The sequence below is a fragment of the Varanus komodoensis genome, unplaced genomic scaffold (genome assembly GCF_004798865.1).
Source record: "Varanus komodoensis strain SLA01 unplaced genomic scaffold, ASM479886v1 scaffold100, whole genome shotgun sequence".
Lineage (NCBI taxonomy): Eukaryota > Metazoa > Chordata > Lepidosauria > Squamata > Varanidae > Varanus > Varanus komodoensis.
In genome coordinates this window covers 1,315,461-1,335,563 of record NW_025335270.1, presented here as the reverse complement: position 1 = coordinate 1,335,563, position 20,103 = coordinate 1,315,461, and the positions used below count along the sequence as shown (strand labels likewise).

General features: G+C 42.1%; 1 protein-coding gene across 1 annotated transcript in view; it reads left to right on the top strand.

Moving 5' to 3' along the window:
• The window catches only part of LOC123017733 (protein FAM228B-like), a 34,385-nt gene extending 14,748 nt beyond the window's left edge, over positions 1–19,637 (top strand). The window contains exons 6-10 of the mRNA XM_044419243.1: positions 823–1,020; positions 12,780–12,857; positions 14,724–14,811; positions 15,188–15,332; positions 19,256–19,637. Of these exons, the coding sequence (XP_044275178.1) occupies positions 823–1,020; positions 12,780–12,857; positions 14,724–14,811; positions 15,188–15,332; positions 19,256–19,445 (699 nt within the window). The 3' untranslated portion in view covers positions 19,446–19,637. The remainder of the gene's footprint in view (positions 1–822; positions 1,021–12,779; positions 12,858–14,723; positions 14,812–15,187; positions 15,333–19,255) is intronic.
• The last annotated feature ends 466 nt before the right edge of the window (positions 19,638–20,103 follow it).

The window sequence follows — 20,103 nt, the reverse complement described above, 5'->3', positions numbered from 1 at the left end:
ATTCCCCCCAGTTACCATCACATTCCAGAATTTCAAGTATAGCCTGTCTTCTAAAACTATTCTCACCCTTGTTTGACCATTTGTGGGATTTCATGTAACTCATGCTGTCAAGATTTTCTGCATATCTGTGATAACAAGAAACCTTAACTTTCAAAAGTACATGCGGGTTCCTCACAAATTTATCATGAGGCTGTAATGAAATAGAATTGTGACATATGAGCTTTATATTTTGCGTCTCATGATTAATTTAAAGTTTTAGCAGGTGGAATGTTAAGTTAGGGAGCAATCCTGTGGCTCCTAGACAGTGTTTGATAGACCATAGGTTATTTCAGATTCCCAGACCCTCACTTCCACTCACAGTTAGCATGCAAAGAATTGCACTGGCTGCTATCCAAGGGAAATGTGCCTTAAGTATGTGTAGCATAAAGATGTGTCTTGAGTATAGGTGCAACAAATTCCCTAAGAATGCTGTTTCCCTCTTGCAGCTGGCATGGAAGGAACCATGCCAGCTGCTCTCCAGAATGAGGAACTTGGAAACAGGGAGAAGAGGGAGTTTTGTTTGGTGGGGAGCACAGGAGATTGGAAAGGCTATTCAAGGATAGCTGTTCAAAAGCCTATACAAGATATCCAGAGACTCCTTCCCTTCTCCAGTGCCCCAGCTAGGTGGATGATTTTCAGTGTCTTTTGTCTAGGATTGTATGTTACCTACAAGTTTTTGTTTTCCTTTATTTTTAATGGTTCCTGACTGGTTTAAAGTCTTTGATTAGTTTTACTTATTATAAGCTACCTAGCTTTGTTAATAATAGTTTCTCTGTCAATTAGGAAGTAGACAGGTATTTGAAGCACAATGATTTCTTAGCTCTAAGGAGGAAGGAAATGCTGTACAAGAAATGGTTTGAGAGTGTTTCAAGACCTCTACTACAGAAAATTCAGGACAAAGTTGACAACCAGTCAAGTGAAGAAATAGAGGAAAGGAAGCGAAAGCAGTTCTCACTTTATTTGAACTACTGTAATAAGAAGGTATTGGTAATGAAAAGATGCATATTATTGGAAGGTGTGTGTCCAACTGTTAGTGAATTTATTGGATTTGTTGACTTTGATCAAGGTTAGGACTTGTATTAACCCTTTATAGAATTGATAGTTATTTTAATAGCAAAACATTAATAGAAACATGATTAATTAATTAATTTAATTTAATTTTTTTGTATCCTGCCCTTTACAGTGTCTCAGGGCAGCGAGAACATGAATAAATAATTAGGGCCCTATGTATGTTGAGATACAAAATATTGCTTATAACTCCTAAATGAGTTATATCTATTTTTTCTGTCTAATCTTGCATTACAATTGTGCCACTAAGCTGTTTGTTACAAGTTGTTTATAAAGTCGAATATGTACTTTTTTGTGTACATGTATGAGAAAAAATGTTTATTTTGTCAGCAAAGAAGAAAACAATTGAACATTTCATTTGCACTAATGACAAAATATTTTTTATCTCAGTTGGTAGTTTAACAATGAAATTGTCTAAAATAAGGCCTAGGATGCCAAATGAATCAGTGGTGATTGAGGTGTTTTGTTTTCCCTTCCCTCTCAGAACAGCTTGGGAGCAGGATAGGGTACTGTTTAATATTCTCAGAATAAACTTGAGATCTGGTGCCACCATTTATGTATTTCAGCATTATCTGGGTTTGAACAGACAATTTGAGGACTATATTTCACCTTTTTAATAAATTGAGAGCATTTTCCTTCTGTACAGATTGATTTGGTTTGATTTCATTGCAGACAAGAACAAGATATGCTTGCAGGAACGTAATTGTGGAATATGACTGTCAGTCCTTGTCAGCCTGTCTGCTTTACCTTTTCACACTGGCTTTTTCCTGTTGCAGAGGGAAATAGAGGTTCTCACTAGCTGCTGCTTCCTTGCCCATTGCTACAGTCTAAGTAAGAGAGGGGCTCATATGTCATGGTTGCTTTTTCTGTAGATAAGTGTGAGGAGTGGAAAAGCAGATGTAGCTATCTGTCCCTCCTCCATTTGTAACAATTGCTTGTAACCAATTTTGTATCTTTCACCATCTGTTGACTGAATTGCCAAATTTATTACCAGTTCATCAACTTGGATAAATTGATTTGGTTTCTCTGAAGAAATTTATATGTAGAACTGTGGAAATGTAGTCACAGTATAGGGATGAAAGCACCAAGACATCTATGAACAATTGGAGGACAGACTCATGCTTGTAAGATAATTCATGGGAACGTTAATGCATCTGTAGAATAAAAAATTGGGTTAGAATAAAGAATTGGATTGTAAGATGTTATTTGCAGCCCCAGTGAAATACATGGGACTGTATAATTGAAATATGAAAGAAAAAGTCCAGTCATACAACTTTGTATGATTGTTGAACTTGGAATATAGACACTTGAGATCACATTGACCTCATGGGCTCATTGTTTTGAGCATTTTGCTGTTGCATCTCAGATCGCCTTATGTAAAATAGGAATAATAGTAACTTGCCTCATTGTCTTGCTGTAAGAGTGAAAAGAATGCTATACTTGACTAGTGCTAATAGGTAGCTACACAAGTAAAAGAACAGTTTTATGATAATTTGCTTTGAAATGGATCATGAATACATGGGAAAGTGTTTGTTTCAGGAGTGAGGAAAGAATTTGAAGCTTAACTGTGATCCCTGCTTTGTTGAGGGTCTTTTATTGTTGCAAAGCTCACTGTAAAAGCTTAATGGTAACACTCTACAGAAATCAGATAGCTGGTGAGAGTTAACTATAGGCTCCATAAGCAATTCCACAAACTCTAAAGCTAATACCTGTAACCGGATCCAGACAGCTCAGCTTCCCTGTTGTAATTTCTGCAGCTTAGAATAGAGGGTAAGGGCTCGAATGATTCCTAGGTAAGCCTTTACAGGAACCAAAGGCAGGGGTTCTAGAAAAAGACTAGAACCCTAAACACCCCTAACCCTAAACAAATCCACACATGCAGAGATTGAGTCCAACTTTGAAATCCGTGTTGGAATCCAGGCCTATCAAATCCATGAGTTAAAATAGGATCACAAGTAAGTCCTTAGAAAAATTTCTACCAAAGTTTCCACATTGGAATCTCCACAGTAGATTTGTCTAGGTATAGACAAGTTGAAGACTGGATGAACCCAAGCCATCTGACAGCTCTGAGCTATCAACAGTGAAGATCCATAATGCATAGCAAAGAAGAATTCACGTCCCATGAAAAGTATAGTGTTATTTTTCATTACACATTCTTAAAAATGCAAAGTTCAGTAGATAGGAAACAGAGGTTCAGGCAGAGAGGATTTAAGGAACAAAATTTATTCATTTGAAACATGATGCTGGAGGAGATCTTTGTGAATATCCTGGTCCAACAGATTAAATGAACAAGCAGCTCCTGGATAAATCAAGCCAGAACTTTCCCTGGAAGCAAAAGTAACAAAATTAAGCTGTTGTACTTCAGGTGCCATCATGAGTAGGCAAGACTCAGTGGATAAGACCTCTTAGGGAAAGTTGAAGGCAGCAGAAGTGGAAACGAAATGTGAGATGGATCAATTCCATTAAGGAATCCACAGTCTTGAGCTTAGAAGACCTGGGCAGAACTGTGAAGGACAGTGAATGGAAACTACCAAACTCAGAGGCTTATGACAATCCAGTGCAGGGCAGAAGAGGTGGTGGAGCCTCCTGCTCTGAAAATGTTGCTAGATGAGTCTTTTAGCATATCCAGCAACAGCAGTTTAGAAGGGAAATAAGGAGGCTGCAGGCAGCTTGGGATAACGTGCATCCTGGCTTCTTGGTCTCCCCCCCTGTTCTTTCTCCCTCCGATTTCCTGACCTTACAGCTCAGCCATGCTGGCTGAGAGGGGTTGATGGCAGGGAAGTGGATCTCTGACTCCCCTGTAGGATCATTATAGGGTTATAATGCTATATCTGTTTTTTGTTAAAATAAGTGTAATAAAAATTGGAAGTGAGTTTCAGTCAGTTTTCAATTAAAAATAAACAAATGGGATCATAACATTATCCGGTTTAGCTGGGGTTCAGACTGAGTTTTGACACAAAAACAGCTTTGGTTGCCCTGTATGATGTCAGGAGAGAGATGGGAAATATGACATTGTTGATACTCCTGGATCTCTCTCTCAGTGGCTTATGATATTATTGACCATGTTATTCTTCTGGGGTGTCTGTCTGAGCTGGGAATGAGAAATACTGCTTCAGAAGGTGGTGCTTGGTGAATACTACATGACCCATGGATTCCCCTTGTAAGGAATGAAATCCAAGCAATGATGATACAGGAGGCAAAGTACCAAGCAGCAACAGTTTAATACGTTCTGGCCAGACCGGGCACTCAGCCCAAAGGTAGTGCACTGGAGGAGCAGTTTACACAGCCTTTTGTTCCCTACTTCACGCGCAAAGTCCCTGCCTCCTTTCTCCCATTGGCTGGGATGCTGGGAATTCCCATTCTTCCCATCCGCCTTCATCATACTACTCCTTGGTATGTTACCCCCACCTGCTCATACGTCCCATGTTCATGTTAATAACCCTCTGAGTTATAGTAGGAGGCACTATGAATATGCATTAGCTAATTGTGCAGCCGTATTTTGGATTCTAAGTTCAGAAGTTTAATGCCATGTCTACCGATTATTAATATGCATCCTATTAGTTTGTTTTAGTACTAGTTTCATTATTAATCACCAATTGTTCTATAGCCTTAACTGTTCTAGTTCACTAGTTACAATAACTTTATTAATCACTAAGTGATCCATCGCCTAACTGTTGTAGTCTGTTAGTCACAGTAATTTTCTACTTCTCACACCCTGCATTGAGTTCCCAAGGTTTTGTCCTTCATGCTTTTCCACATCAATCGAGTTTGTTGCCATCAGTATGTTAGTGATAGATACCTCTGCATCTCGATTTCATCTTCATCAGGTGTGGCTGTGGGTGTGGGAAACCAGTGCCTCATGGTGACAGGGCAGGATGAGGGCTAACAAACTGAAGACAAGACTGAGATGCTGTTGGTGGATGGTTCTTCTGTCTGGAAGATGGATGTACAGCCTGCTCAGGATGCGGTTGCATGGCCTTCACAGAAGAGGGTTGTAGCTTAAGGATCTTTCTAGAGCCATCTTTATAATTTCATGTTCTTCATCAAGGTTTCAATTATTATTACAATAATTTTGGGAATCTTCTATAGCTGAGGAAATCTGGGCTTGAACCCTCCCCCACCATTTAAGCACACAGGTCCCTAGTAGGTTCCCTCAGTCTCTCTTTATAAATTGTTTTTAAAAAATGTTTTAATAATGATGTTTGAAGAAAAGAAAGAAAAGAGAATAGGAATAAAAGGAAAAAAATATGAAGGAACACCAAGGGATTTTAAATAAATGTTACATAAAATATTTCCCTGTAAGTCAGTGGCTGTTATCCTTTCTACTTCAGTCACGTTTTTTGAAATTCAATTAAAATTCATTAAAAATTTCTTCTAAATTGCAATTCTTTAACTTATTCTGTATTCTTCTTAACTTACTATGACACAATATGAACATTAATCTCTGTCGTATCCTCAGATATTCTATTTCCTTTACATTTTTATTTTTTCTGTTATTTTCCCAGTTAAAAACTATGTTATGTAAACTAGGATTTCCACTTCTCATTAAATTCTATGGCTGTGATCTATTTGCATAATTAGTCTTGCCCTTACATTTACTACATTGCTACATGTCAGATAACTTATTTTTTCCAATCTTCTTTTTCTGACTTTTACTCTAGCCACAATTGTCATGAATTGACTTGAGTTTTCCAAGCTTAAGGATTAAGAATTTCACAGTTATAAAATTAACACCTTCCATTACCAGGTGAACTGTGACACCAGAGCAGTGGTGTGTTTCATCAGTGTGTATGGCTGCAATCAGGACTTTGGCAAGAGGCTCAAGATTCAAGGACCTTTCCTTTGATGAGGAAGGGTTATTTAATTCAGGCATGGATGATGCTATGGAGTTGGTACCAAACATGAAGCTCACAGAAAGGATGATGGGACTTTACAACAATCACTGCTTCAGTTCAAGTAGTACAAATGGTCTTGCCCCTTGTAAATCACCACTAGACCATTGATCCTGCTGTTCTTTTTCCTCTTTACAGAAAAAGAGGTATTTTTTTGATCCTTTTCCTTTCCTCAGAAAGATAACCAGGGCTCTAATGTCACCTTTGGTTCCTCATTCTATTTCATCCTTTTTTCTCCATCCTCCACTCTGGATCTTGCTTGTCTCCTTTCATATTTGGACCATTGGACTCCTGGGTTCCTTCCTTTAGCAAAACAGGCTAGAGGATTGAGTTTAATAATCTCCTTCCCTTTTGGGGTATTTGCTCCATGGTTCTAACATACGTTCTACAGTTGGAAGTGGCCATGTTTCTACATAAAGAGGCCATCCTATAGGTCTTATCATCATCATTTGTTCTTATTTTTCAGGATGGTTTGAAACTTTCCATGCCCATCTGTTTAGCAGATACTGTTTAGCAGATAGAGAAAGAATAGGGGGAATTCAGCATTCTTGTCTTCTGGTAATGCAATTCCTTCAGGGAGCCTGGAACTTAGTGCTTCCTGTGAAACACTTACAGCACAGCAGTGTTTGTCATGGTGCTCAAAGTCTTGATGAAAAGCCTATTGAACATTCAGTGTCTATCAAACCTCACATTTTCTTCTAGAAGGCAGCAATTTTACAGCAATGATATTGGCACATTGGTTCAATGAACTTTGTACGCTGAGTTCTGATGTGCCGTACATGATTTTTCATGGGGACAAAGTGGTTCCTCATTATCAGCTTCCATCCAACAGTGGCTTCCAAGTGTCAGTTAGGACATTGCACGATTATCATTTGTTTGATCTGCCGCATCACCATTGGAAAATGGCTTTACATTGATAGTGCAGTTAGTTTCTACATATGAAGGACTGATCCAGTTGAACTACTGCCGAAGCTCTTTGTCCATTATGGGAAAAAGAGGAGGGGCGTACCTGTCTTTTCATAGCATTTCATCTCCTGAATGGTTGATACCATATACTTGGCTTATAAGATGGCTGAGCTTGAGTTTGATGCATCATTGAAGGCCCATTTGATGGGGCAGTGACATGGTCACAGGCATATGACTTGGTCAACCCCATCTACCTCTGTTCAGCACTATAAATTGGATGTTCAAGCAAGGATTGACTGCTCCCTTGGAAGGGCAATTCTATCTTCAGTCTTGCAATAGCCTTACCAACACTGATTCTCCTCTAGGTAAGTTAGCTTGCTACTCCTGTGTAGGTGTGATGTACAGAGACCACAATGAAGAGCAGGTTGCTTATCTATAACTGGTTCTTTGGGTGTTAGTCTGTGCATGCACACAACCTATCTTCCATCTCTGCTTTGGCGCCAATATTAAATTTATTCCATTATGGTACTGCTGTGTCATGTGGCATTGGTAAATTCCTCTACTGAGGTTGATCCCAGATATTCTTTTGGCATCAAGGCCCCATATGAAGATCTCTGGGAAACAGGGAATAGCTGGGAATCCCTTAGGGACATGTGCACTCTGGATGATGGGAGAGGATTTCTGTCAAAAGTTCCCTTAGCTATAGAAGGTTCATAAAATAAGGTTCCATGGAGGTGCAGAGCTCAGAGATGTGAATCTACATATGACTACTCAGAGAAGCACAGGCACAGGTGTGTTCCTGAGGTGGCCTCAATGGTATGGAATGCCTTCTACCTGCTTTGGCTGGTGGCCCAGCTATGCTCCTATGTAGAGAGGGACAACCTGGCTCCAGAAAACTGTGCTGTGGTACCTCCAAGTTAGAGTATTGCAATATACCCTAGTCGGGGATACCCTTGGAGAGACTGTTCAGAAGCTGCAGATTCTGCAAAATTCTGCAGTCAGAGGGTTGCAACGTAGGAAACCAATTCTGTCCCACCTGGATTTTCTGCTTGTATGCTTCTGAGGCCAATTAATGGTGCTGGTTTTAACCTTTAAACTATATGGCTTGCAACCAGAGTAGCTGTTGGAGCACTCCTTCCAGCCTAAACCTATACAGACCTCTGAGTGCCACCACTGAGGGAAGTGTGCATAGTGCCAACAAGGAAGGGAATAGTCCCACAATTATGGAACCATCCCCCAGTTGGCATCCACTGTGCTTTACTTTCATTGCCAAGTTAAGACGGCCCTCTCTGCCTTTAATAACCTTAACTGGCAGATTGGAGACAGGGGGCAATATCAGTATGCCACCCCGACCTGGAGGTGAGGGAGTCTGTTGCCTGCTGGGCGCACACATCTGGCATGTGAAGGATAGAGTGGAACATCTTGTTTGCTCCGGGGATCACCAGCCACTTCTGGTGATCCATGTGGGCACAAATGAGGTAGCCAAGCAGCGTGTGGGTGGGATCACCAGGGACTTCAAGGCTTTGGGGAAGAAACTCAGGGACCTTAAGGCCCAAGTGGCCTTCTCATCTATCTTACCGGTCCGGGGATTTGGGCCAGACAGGGATAGGAGGATCGCCGACGTGAATGACTGGCTTAGGGTGTGGTGTCAGAAGGAACGCTTCGGGTTCCTCGACCACGGCACCCGGTTTCTTGCCAATGGACTTCTGGCAAGGGACAGGTTGCGCCTCACGAGGATGGGGAAAAGGTCCTTTGGAGATGCTCTAGCAAGCTTCATCTGGAAGACTTTAAACTGAGCTGGGGGGGGACAGTTCAGGCCCCCCAGAAACGTCCACACTGGACAAGTGTGGGGAGAGGATCAGGACTCTGGGAGCAGGGTTTCAGAGGTACTGCAGGGACTGACAGGACTCCTACAAAGAGAGGGCAGGTATCAGTGAAGATGGGAGGAAGGAGGAGACTGGGGACTCCAAAGAAAGGAAGCGGTGGGAAGCAGTTGGGGTGCATGTACACCAATGCTAGGAGCATGGGTAATAAGCAGGAAGAGCTTGAAGCACTCCTGGGAATAACACGGTATGACCTGGTGGGAATCACAGAAACTTGGTGGGATGAAAGGTAAGACTGGAATGTAAACATAGAGGGGTATCACCTGTTTAGAAAGGACAGGAAGGGAAAGGGGTGGGGGCATAGCTTTATATGTCAGGGAAGGGATAGGATGCAGTGAGATAGAATGCAGCACACATGGGGATTCGGTAGAGGCAGTGTGGGTGAAACTTAGGGGTTTTGACAGGGAAAGGGACCTGACAGTGGGGGTATGTTATCGCCCTCCAGGTCAACTTGAAACAACATGGTTTCCACAAAAACAGGTCCTGCCAAACAAACCTTGTGGAATTCTATGACAAGGTTTCGAGATGGCAAGATGGAGGGGATGCAGTGGATGTGGTTTACCTGGATTTCAGCAAAGTGCCCCATGATATCCTGGTTGAGAAACCGAGGAGTTTTGGGATGCACCAAAGCACTGTCCGGTGGATTAGGGCATGGTTGACTGACCGAAAGCAGAGGGTAACCATTACTGGGGAATCTTCAGGATGGCAGTCAGTGACAAGCAGGGTCCCCCAGGGCTCTGTCTTGGGGCCAATCCTGTTTAATCTTTTCATCAGGGACATGGAAGAAGGGTGAACAGTCTGCTGATCAAATTCGCAGACAACACTAAAACTGGAGCAGTGGCCACAACTGAGGAGCAGGTACTCCAGATGCAACAGATCTGGACAGACTATGGAAGTGGGCAGGAGACAACAGGATGGCGTTCAATGTGGATAAGTTCAAGGTCTTGCACTTGGGGCATAGGAATAGGTGTCATGGGTACAGGTTAGGGGACAAGTGGCTGGAGAGCTGTACTTGTGAAAGGGACCTCGGGGTGCTGGTTGACTGCAGGCTGAACATGAGTCAGCAGTGTGATGCGGTGCTTAAGATGGCGAACACCACCCTTGGTTCATAGTCAGAAGTGTGGCTTCTAGATCGAGAGAAGTATTACTACCACTCTATATGACTCTGGAGTGCCCGCAACTGGAATATTGTGTTCAGTTTTGGGCCCCTCATTACAGAAAGAATATAGCCAGGTTAGAGTCAGTGTAGCGTAGGGCCACAAGATTAGTGGCCGGTTTGCAGGCGATGGGGTATGAGGCAAGAGTGAGGGAACTGGGTCTCTTCAGCCTGGAGAAGAGGACACTCAGAAGGGATCTGTTGGTGACATACAGGTATGTGAGGAGATGTCACACAGAGGTGGGTAGAGACCTGTTCTCCCCTGCAGAGGCAGGCAGGACACGCTCCAACAGAGCAAAGCTCAGGGAACCAGAGTTCCATTTACATGCCAGAAGCACTTCCTGACAGTCAGGACCCCGATGGTGAGGAATGGGCTTACACGGGAGGTGGTTGAGGCCCCATTGGTGAGGGTGTTCAAAGATAGGCTGGACATGCACATGGTGGGCATGTCATGAGCAGAGCCGGCTGGAGCCGGGGGTCATACTAGATGGCCCGGTAGGCCCCTTCTGACTTGCTCTGTTTCTATGTTCCTATTTGCTCTTTCTTTTAATGTTGAATTTGCTCTGGGTGTTCTGATTGCTTTAAGTTCAGTTTTACATCTTGTTTTGTAATTCTATGTTGTTTTTATTGTATTGTACATACTTTTGTTAACCTTCCAAATAACTTTGGCTATTGGTTGGTATTGAAATTTAATAAATGTTTTTATCAGGGTTAAATACTAGAAAATAGGCATGGTCACTGGTAAATAGAGGGTAATTGGAGATAGGTGTCTACTATTTTGTTATATAATGCCTAGGACTAGAGTGCAACTCCTGTATCTTGTTTACTTCTTATAATAAGAAAGAGGGAATCCTTACTATAAGTATCACAATTTTAGTTTATTCTGCACTTGTCTGTTTATTTATGTTTTCTCTACTTTCCTTGTGTCTTTCCTTCCATTAGGCTTCCTCTGATCCTGGATCCCCAGTCTCCCTTTGTGTGCTCCTTCCTCCATTTCATCCCCTTTTTGAGTCCCCTTACCCTTCCTACAGCTCATACTTCCCCTCTTTTCTTCCCCCATTTCCATTTTCACTCCTTTCAGTCTCCCCTTCCTCGTCTCCACCAGTTATAGTGCTCCCTTCTATCTTACTTCCTCCCTCTGTTCCACCTCACTTCTTTCATTTGCTTCCCCCATTTCCCCCTTATCTCCACTCCCCTTCTCTTTTCTTTCATTCACCATTTTTACACCTGTCCCCCTTACAGCAGAAGAGCTTTCCTTTGCTAAACATTTCACCTTCACCGGTTCTTCCTCCCTCTCCAACTTCTGCTCCTCAACCCTCTTTTGTTTCCCTTTCTGAACCACCTCAGTCCTCCAAACAACCTTCAGCTTCTGAACAGGAAGCTTCTCATGACTTCAGTGCTTATCATTCCCATAATCCTTTCTTCCTCCCTATACCTCCACCTATCCAGTCCTACAGGAGGTACCAAGCTCGGCAGAAGAACAGTGACAGCATTAAATACCCTTGAAGACAGAAGATACTTTGGTTTCCTTCATTGCCATGGCCCATAAGCAAGGGTTAGACGTTCTGCAGTAGGCCAGGTTCAGGTGCTCATACTTAACATTGGTTCTGAACTGTAGAGTGGATGTTGAGGATGGAATGGATTGTGGTGGAGTTGAGGGGGAATGAGCTTCTGGGTTCAATACAAAATGCATTATGGACTTCGATATTATAACCTTATTCCCCTTTAAGATTGTAAAAGTTGTGCATTAGGTAAGATTATAAGCTCTTCGGAGCAGAGGCAAGTTCTATATTTGCTTCTTCAGTGGGGCTACAGTCCTTATAACTGTATGTTTAATATAACAGAAGCAAAGCCTAAAAGTGGGATTCCAGGCTCTTTACTGAAACAATCCATGTACACAGGGCACATCTATGCTGCAAGTTTTTCTGGCTTCAAGGTGGTTTCTAGGAATTGTAGTTTAGTCAGGGTGCTGTCCCATGCCATTTTCAAGTTTTTCTGAATTGGAATAATGACTGGTAAATAGGCTTAAAGCTAACATAAGCATATAATACAGACATGTCCTCTGTTGTACTCTATGCTCAACTTGACCTATATTAATTTTTAAAGCGCCTAAGCTAGGTCTTGGTGGTACAAGGAGCTTGACCCTTTCTTCTCAACACAATATCTCTCTAGGAATACCCCTCATTTGCTTTGAGCCCAGAAACAGTACTTTTGGGGGCAACTGGCAGTGAGAAAATATGATGAGAAAAGGCTTAACCCCACCCACCCCCTCCTTTCCTGTTTGCTCTAATCTGTATTCAGATTTAGACCCTTCACAGCTGCTTTTCCTGGATAAATAGAGTGCAAAGTGTTGAACATACTTTTTGAAAGGGTTAATTTCATGCTTAATTTGGCCCTTGAGCAGCAATACAATCTGTTTTCAGTAACCTGAGACCCTTTCTTAAAATCTCTAATCATTCATATTTTGGGGGCAGTTGCCCTAAAACAGCAACCTCGGTAATGCTGAAAAAAAAGTATTGTAATCTTGATTTTAAAATGTTCAGTAGCTGAAATATTTGAATTGACTGCAATGGAAAATTAAATTCCATTCTCAGTGCCATTAAAGTGAGTTCCCTATCCTGCTTCAAAGTGCTGCTGATGTGTAACAATGATGAAGTTAAATGCATTTTACACTAAGAAAAGGCTAGAAGAAGGTTGAGAGCCCATGACTGTTAATACACTTCTAGAATATTTCTTATGTGATACATTAATCTGTACTTATATGTTAATTTTCTGCTCCTCAAGTATTGTTACATTGCAGTGATAGCTTGACTTGGTGCTTTCTTTCCTTACAAGGGCAGTGCATTTTTAGAAAGTTACAGCCCTTCCTGTTATGATCCTTTCTTCCTGAAGACTTGCACGGACATTTGGAAGGTAGGTTCTCTGATTATTCTACTAGAAGATTGGTACTGATGGTACTTTTATTAGTTTCTTAACATTGTTAGTCATTGGAGGGTTTGGTTTGGGTCAAAGATCTTTTATATACAGCAAATGCATTACTTGGAGTTTTAGAATTTCATCTGTTGACAACTGAGATAATTTACAAGCGCCTATCAGCAGACTTGATCCTTCTCTTTTCCATCAGACCCTTCATTTTTGCTCTTCTGCACATGTTTCTTGCTGTTAGGTGAATTTCCCATAGTATTAAACATAAATAGCCTTTTCTTAGTTTCTGATAGCTTGACTAGGATGGATTTGAAATTCCGCAGTTCATGGCGCCAGGGAATCTTGGGAAGCAATTCATTTCAAAAGGAGGTGTTTGTCTGCCAGGGTCACTTGAGAGGTTGGGATCTTTTGCTGGGGTTTAATGCACACTGCTAGAGAGAACATGCCCTAACTTTATTTAACACTTTTTTTATACCATCACAATAGCCTCATGGCTCTCTGGACCATTTACATAATAAAAGCATAACAAAGCATAAAAACTACATAAATAAAGCAATTAAAACATCAATACCAATAAACAATAAAACAATACAATATCCCCAACACAGCAGGGGCTCCAAGTAATAGCATATATTAACATAACATATTGGATAAATCTAAAAAAATCACAATTAAAATACCAAATTTACTAGTTAAAATGTCAGTCAGAATTTTAAAAATTTACACCTAACACAGTCAACAATTAAAACAATTACCAACTGGATGTCAAAGCCAGAAGGGACTGCTCTTTTGGACACATGGTCCTCTCTGCAGTTATCCAGTAACAACACCTTCCCACCTCCTGATTTGGTAAGCTTGCTGGTCACCCATATGTGTGATCCTTACCTGTAACTGTTGTTCTTCAAGTGGTCACCTGTGCATTCACACAACCCAACTGCTGGCCCCATGTTGGTGTTGGTGGATGTGTATAATGATAGGACATTTACGGACATGCACATAGGGTTACTGATGGTCTCCAGTTGGACTGAGAAAGTGGTGGGAACCCGCCTACTCAAGTAATGGAAAAGGGAGGAGCTCCTGCCAAAAAGTCTAAGCTTAGCTAGAGGAATCTTCCCAACTGAGGCACCCATATGTGTGAATACACAGATGACCACTCAAAGAACAACAGTTACAGGTAAGCAACCTGCCCTCACTCCCACCAGGTGCAGCTTGCTCTGATGACTCCGCCTGGCTGGGGTGGTTTCCAAGCTGCTCAGAAAACCTGGAATGAATAAATAATGTGTCGACCTTGTCAGCCCAATAGCTGCAGAACACAGTTTTTAAAATTAGTGTTGGGGGATATAATATATCAAATGATATGCATGGTTTTAGTGCACTTTTTGTTGGTTATTGCTGACAAGTAAGTCAGTGTAACCTTTTTCAGTTATACACCATCATGACGGCTTTGTAAGCCATCTGGAGGCTTTTTTAGTAATGGGACAGCATAGAAAAACTTTAAATAAAACAAACAAACAATTGTATGTTTTTGGATGCACCATGGTTGAGAAGACTGATCTTCTATTGCAAGCCAAAGCAATAGGCAGCAGTGGCTGTTTGAAGTATGCTGTAAAATCATGAGATAATGCAGTCATGACATACAACCTGATTAGAGGATTTGACTTCATAAATATGTGGAAGCATTATAATTGGAGAAACCAAATCCTGTTCACTGTTCATGAGCCTTAGTGTTAGTTTTCAGGCACTCTTCACTACATACTATATACATAAAACTTACAGAGTCTTAATCTAAGGAAATCAAGTATTGCAATGGGATTTTGCAATTCAGTAATCTGAATTCTGACTGTGTTTTAATAGGTGTCAGTTCCACCCTTATATGATCCTTTGTTAATGGAGATTCAAGGAAGATACCTCGAGGCTGGCATTACCCAACAGTGTGACACAGGTATTATGTAGTGCTTCTCATGTGCTTTTGTGAAGCATTCTGTATCGCAAATGTAAAGCTTGTTAATTTGGGAGCCCTGGTAAGGGCCCTTCCATTCCATTCCATTCCATTCCATTCCATTCCATTCCATTCCATTCTTCTTTCCCATGCCTCACAAGCTTACAGGTTAGCCTGATTAGTTTTGAAGGATAAGAAGGGTACAGATATTATTTCCAGGGGACTTTCCAAAATATGGCAAAATAGTCATAGCACAAGAAGGGAAGATATCTATAGAAGAGCTGATGTGGCTCTTGATGCTGTCTTCTACTTCATTTCCAAGATAGTCACTTCATCTTATGGAAATGGTCTTGTTCTACATGCTTTCAATTTCCCACAGGAAAAATATACTCCTGCAAAGAGCTGAATGAACTTCATAAGACTGAACTGCCACTGCTTCCTTTGAGTCGGCAGCTTATGAATCCTGTAGAGTGGTTGAAGATTCCACCTGGTTATATAGAGAGTGAAATTCGTCAAAAGAGCCGGTAAAGCTTGATGTGCCCTTTAAAGTGTTTCTTCCACTCCACTTTTCATAAGTGAAATTGCATATATCCACTCAGTATGCTTACTGTGGTGCACATGAATGACTCAACCGGTAAGGTATAAGATAGAATGATTATGTGTTTGTTTTCCTTCATCAGGGGTAACTAGCTTGTCATCTGAAATCTCTGTTACATGAATGACAGAATAATATTGGCAGTATAATTATGATAAGTGGAACTGATCAGCCTAAAATCAGTATTGATTAGGATCTGGCTAAGAATTTGTCCAGTAGTCAGTAAATTACCTATTTATTAATAGGAGTCTGAAAAAAATCTGTGATGCCTCTTGACTGAACACAGAGTGGTGCACTTGTGAAAGAGACTAATTGTCTGGTCCTGTACTTACCTACCCAGAAGTAAACCCCAATTCAGTGTTTACTTCCAGGTAAGTGGGTATAGGGTTGCAAAATTACATAAGGGAATCTTCTTTCTTCTTCATGGCCTCTGTGCATCACACATATGGGGTGCTGTGCCTGCGCAGTGCTGATGACCGGGAGATTGATAGCTAACGGTTTTGGCGGGAAACTCCGCTCCCCTCCCTCCCAGTAGTATATATAGAGCGGAGAGGGGGCACAGTCCGCCATCCGGACTTAGCATCGCTGAAGTTAACAGCCTGGCGGATCCGATGAGACTCGGTACTGATTCGATACTGACAGCAACTAACCTCTCTACGGATCGCCCTCTCAAGCCCAACACTCGGATTGCTGCTTCGAATCCGTTGGCTTCCTCTGCTTCGTTGGATTCAATGGGGTTTCCATTGGGTTCGACAGTTTTCTATCCGGAAATTCAGAGCATTCTTGACTCTGCGTTAAGACCATCAACCCAAAGATCATACGCGGCGAAATGGCAGCGATTCTCTACCTTTGCCGAGTCTCGTTCGTTCCCTTCACATTCTGCATCCATACAGAATATTCTCCAGTTTCTGTTAGAACTACGCCATCTGGGACTTAAACCATCTTCTATAAAAGTGTACACGGCGGCAATTTCTTATTACCGTGGTACAATTCAGGGATCTTCCATTTTTTCTCAACTATTAATAAAAAGATTCCTTAAAGGACTGTAGAACATTCATCCGACAATTAGACCTGTGATGCCTACTTGGAGCCTATCAGTTGTGTTACAGGCACTCACAAAAGCTCCATTTGAGCCTTTAGCAACTGTTGATTTACGCCTTGTTTCTTGGAAGACAGCTTTTCTTGTAGTGGTTACATGGTTACATCAGCTGGAAGAGCTAGTGAACTCTGTGCCCTCAGGGTAGATCCTCCCTATTTGAATTTCCATAGGGAGAAAGTTGTTCTTCACATGGACCCTTTCTTTCTATGGAAGGTGGCTACTTCCTTTCACATGAATCAGGAGATCGTCTTACCTGCCTTTTTTCCGTCACCGTTGAATCCGATTGAGAGATCCTTGCATGCGCTCGATGTAAGGCGCTGCTTAGCCTTTTATAGATCAAGGACTGAAGCTATCCCGTCGCTCCAATCCACTCTTTGTAAAATACCCTGGCCACAATAAAGGTTCTCCTATTACCCCTCAAAGACTTTCCAAATGGATAGTTCATACTATCACTCTGTCTTACCAGTTAGCTAAGTTGGACTTACCTGCAGTTCCGAGAGGTCACTTTACTAGAGCAGTAGCTGCCTCCTCAGCCTTTGCGGCGGGGGTCCCGATTGACAAAGTCTGCAAGGCTGCAGCCTGGGCCACTCTGTGTACATTTGCCAGAAATTATCGTCTGGATGTCTGTGTGAGACAGGATTGCTCCTTTGGAAGGGCCATTCTTTTGGCTGTCCTCCACTGACGACACCTCCCCTCCTCCATCTAGGGTAAGCTTGCTAATCTACCCATGTGTGTGATGCACAGAGGCCACGAAGAAGAAAAGCAGGTTGCTTACCTGTAACTGATGTTCTTCGAGTGGCCATCTGTGCAGTCACACAACCCACCCGCCGGCCCCGGTCGATGCGTGAATCTTGTCATCGGTACCATACTATTTTTTTTTAAATTCACGGTACCCACATCGTATTTTTCTTAGTTTAGATTCTTTACACTAAGGGACGAACATCCGGTCTATCAAAGACTGGAAAATGGCGGCCTCTCCGCTCTATATATACTACTGTGGGGGAGGGGAGGGGAGTTTCCCGCCAAAACCGTTAGCTATCAATCTCTCGGCCATAGGCACTGCGCAGGTGCAGCACCCCATATGTATGACTGCACAGATGGCCACTCGAAGAACATCCATTACAGGTATGCAACCTGCTTTTACAAAAACTCTGTATTTCATTTATTTATTGTACTTAAAACTTGCCTTCTTTTTCCTTCCAAGAAACTCAAGGCAACTTCAATAATTCTTTGCCTCATCTCAGTCTTACCCTCACAACAACTCCCCTATGAGGTTGGTTGGGCTGAGAGTCAGTTGCTGGCCCAGTGTCACCCACTGAGCTCCATGGCTGAGTGGGGACTAGAATTCATGAGTCCCAGTCCCATGCTCTTGACCACTGCACCACAATTTTTCCATGGATGCAGGAGGGCATTTATTTATACCAATCCCTGCCATTGAGGAAGTGTCAGCTTAACAGATGATTGACATGGGATGGTTCCCCCAGTCTGCTAGATAGACCCTGGTTTGCAGGAGCAAAGCAGAGTCTCTGTTTAGCAATATGGAAGTTTACTGTATGACAAATCTTATTTGTTGCTATGTTTAAACGCTGCTCAGCTCTTCTGTTTTGGAAGTCAGAGTGCCTAATTCTGAGGGATATTCCCTATAAAAAATTATGCAGTTCAGAATACTACTGCCAAGGCGTTTGACCTCAGAGAACAAACATGTGGAATAGTTCGTGGCCAGGTTCCAGTCTGCAGGTTTGCCTCAACAAATGCTCTAACACAATTCTTGTATGTGTTTCTGTCCCTCAGCTTGGCTCCAAGGGTTCTTTGAATGATCAAGGAGCAAATGACATCCTAGTAGTAGTTTCAGAGGCTACATTTCTGGCCCCACTAACTATGCCTGCCTGGTACCATAGGTGTCACTAAGATGTCTGGACTCTTAGAAGTATGTATGGCACCACCTGGGAAGCATATTTAATACAGTATATAAGAAAAAGTCCATCATGTGGGAGCACCTTAATCTAATCTATCAGCTGGCTGCTGATAGGAATTGGAGTCCAAAGGCCAATTTTTCTTTTGGTGGAGGGGGAAGAGAGGTGTAATGTCATTGGCCCGGTTTCTCCCCTTCTGGGAAAGTCTTTTCTTCTGACTCCCATTGTAGAGTAAAACCACCTGGTCTGCTTTGACAATGACTGGTACCTAGCATTTTCCCATGTATTGCAGGGACAATGGAACTCCCTAAGCAAAATCTCCACAGCAGCTAGAAAGATCAGTACTGGGAAGCAGGGTGTGACTCAATCAGGTCTTGGTATAATTGGCCTCTGAGGAAGGTGTATAGTTCCTAGTTTTTTTCCCCTTCCTCCTCCTCTTTCTAAGAAGAAAGCTAGGAAAGGTAAACAGCATGAAAATACAAGAAAGGAGGACAAACCAGGAAGGCCAGGAGGCCTGAGACGAACCTGCAGGGACTGGTCTTCACCTAACCCCAGAAACACTCTGACTTGTAAAGCCAAGAAGAGGGTACTTCCCACTGAAAATGATTTGTCCCATGTATCCCTAACACGATAGTTGCATGTTGTTCACACACCATGAATTTCATATTGCTCCACAATCCTAATGTTATAAGCACTAACAAGGGTTTGGTGATGCAAATATGTAATGGAAATGAAATGTCAGAATGTTGGCCAGTTTGTGTCTTACATCTTTTGAGAATCAAGCAGCATGTGCAAGCACAACGGTGTACACTAACCATCCCAATTTTATTCTGTTGAAAGGCAAAAAATGAGCGCAACTAGGAATGTGAGTTCTATGGATTTCAAGAGCTGGGGTGACTCGTCCCAGCTTCCATTGAACAAGAGATGGCCCTCTACTAGGAAATCAGATTTCGCCTGTTTGCCCAGTTTTTTGACAAAACAAATACAAACTGGCCCACCACATAGGAAATCAGCAATAAAATCTGCTTAACAATATATCTTTGAAGTGGATTAATTGTACAAGATATAAATATCTCTCTCTCTCTCTCTCAATTACTGTAATTATTTGGAAGTAATTTGGATATTCAAGCTTTGCTTTAACAACAGACAAATAAGAAAAGTACACTAAGGATAAGCTATGGAGATAACATATTTTAAATGCTATTTTATATCCTGATTGTTTTGGGTGCACTGCAGCTTTGGAAACAGATGGTCCATACTGCCTGGCATTTGAGAAAATATAGAGTACACAGTACTGTTGCCTGCTGCATAATATTCCAGCAGCATAAAGATGAAATAGCTGTAAATCTGTACTTGGTTTATTTCTAAAGAGGCTTTATTAAACTAACAGTTTTCATAGAAACATAGAAACAGAGTGAGTCAGATGGGGCCTGCCGGGCCATCTAGTTTGACCTCCGGCTGCAGCTGGCTCCGCTCATGACATGCCCACCATGTGCAATTCCAGCCTATCTTTGAACACCCTTACCAATGGGGCCTCAACGAGCTCTCGTGGAAGCCCATTCCACACCCTCGGGGTCCTGTCAGGAAGTGCTTCCTGGCATCTAAATTGAATCTGGCTTCCCTGAGGTTTGCTCCGTTGGAGCACGTCCTGCCTTCCTCTGCAGGGGAGAACAGGTCTCTAACCATCG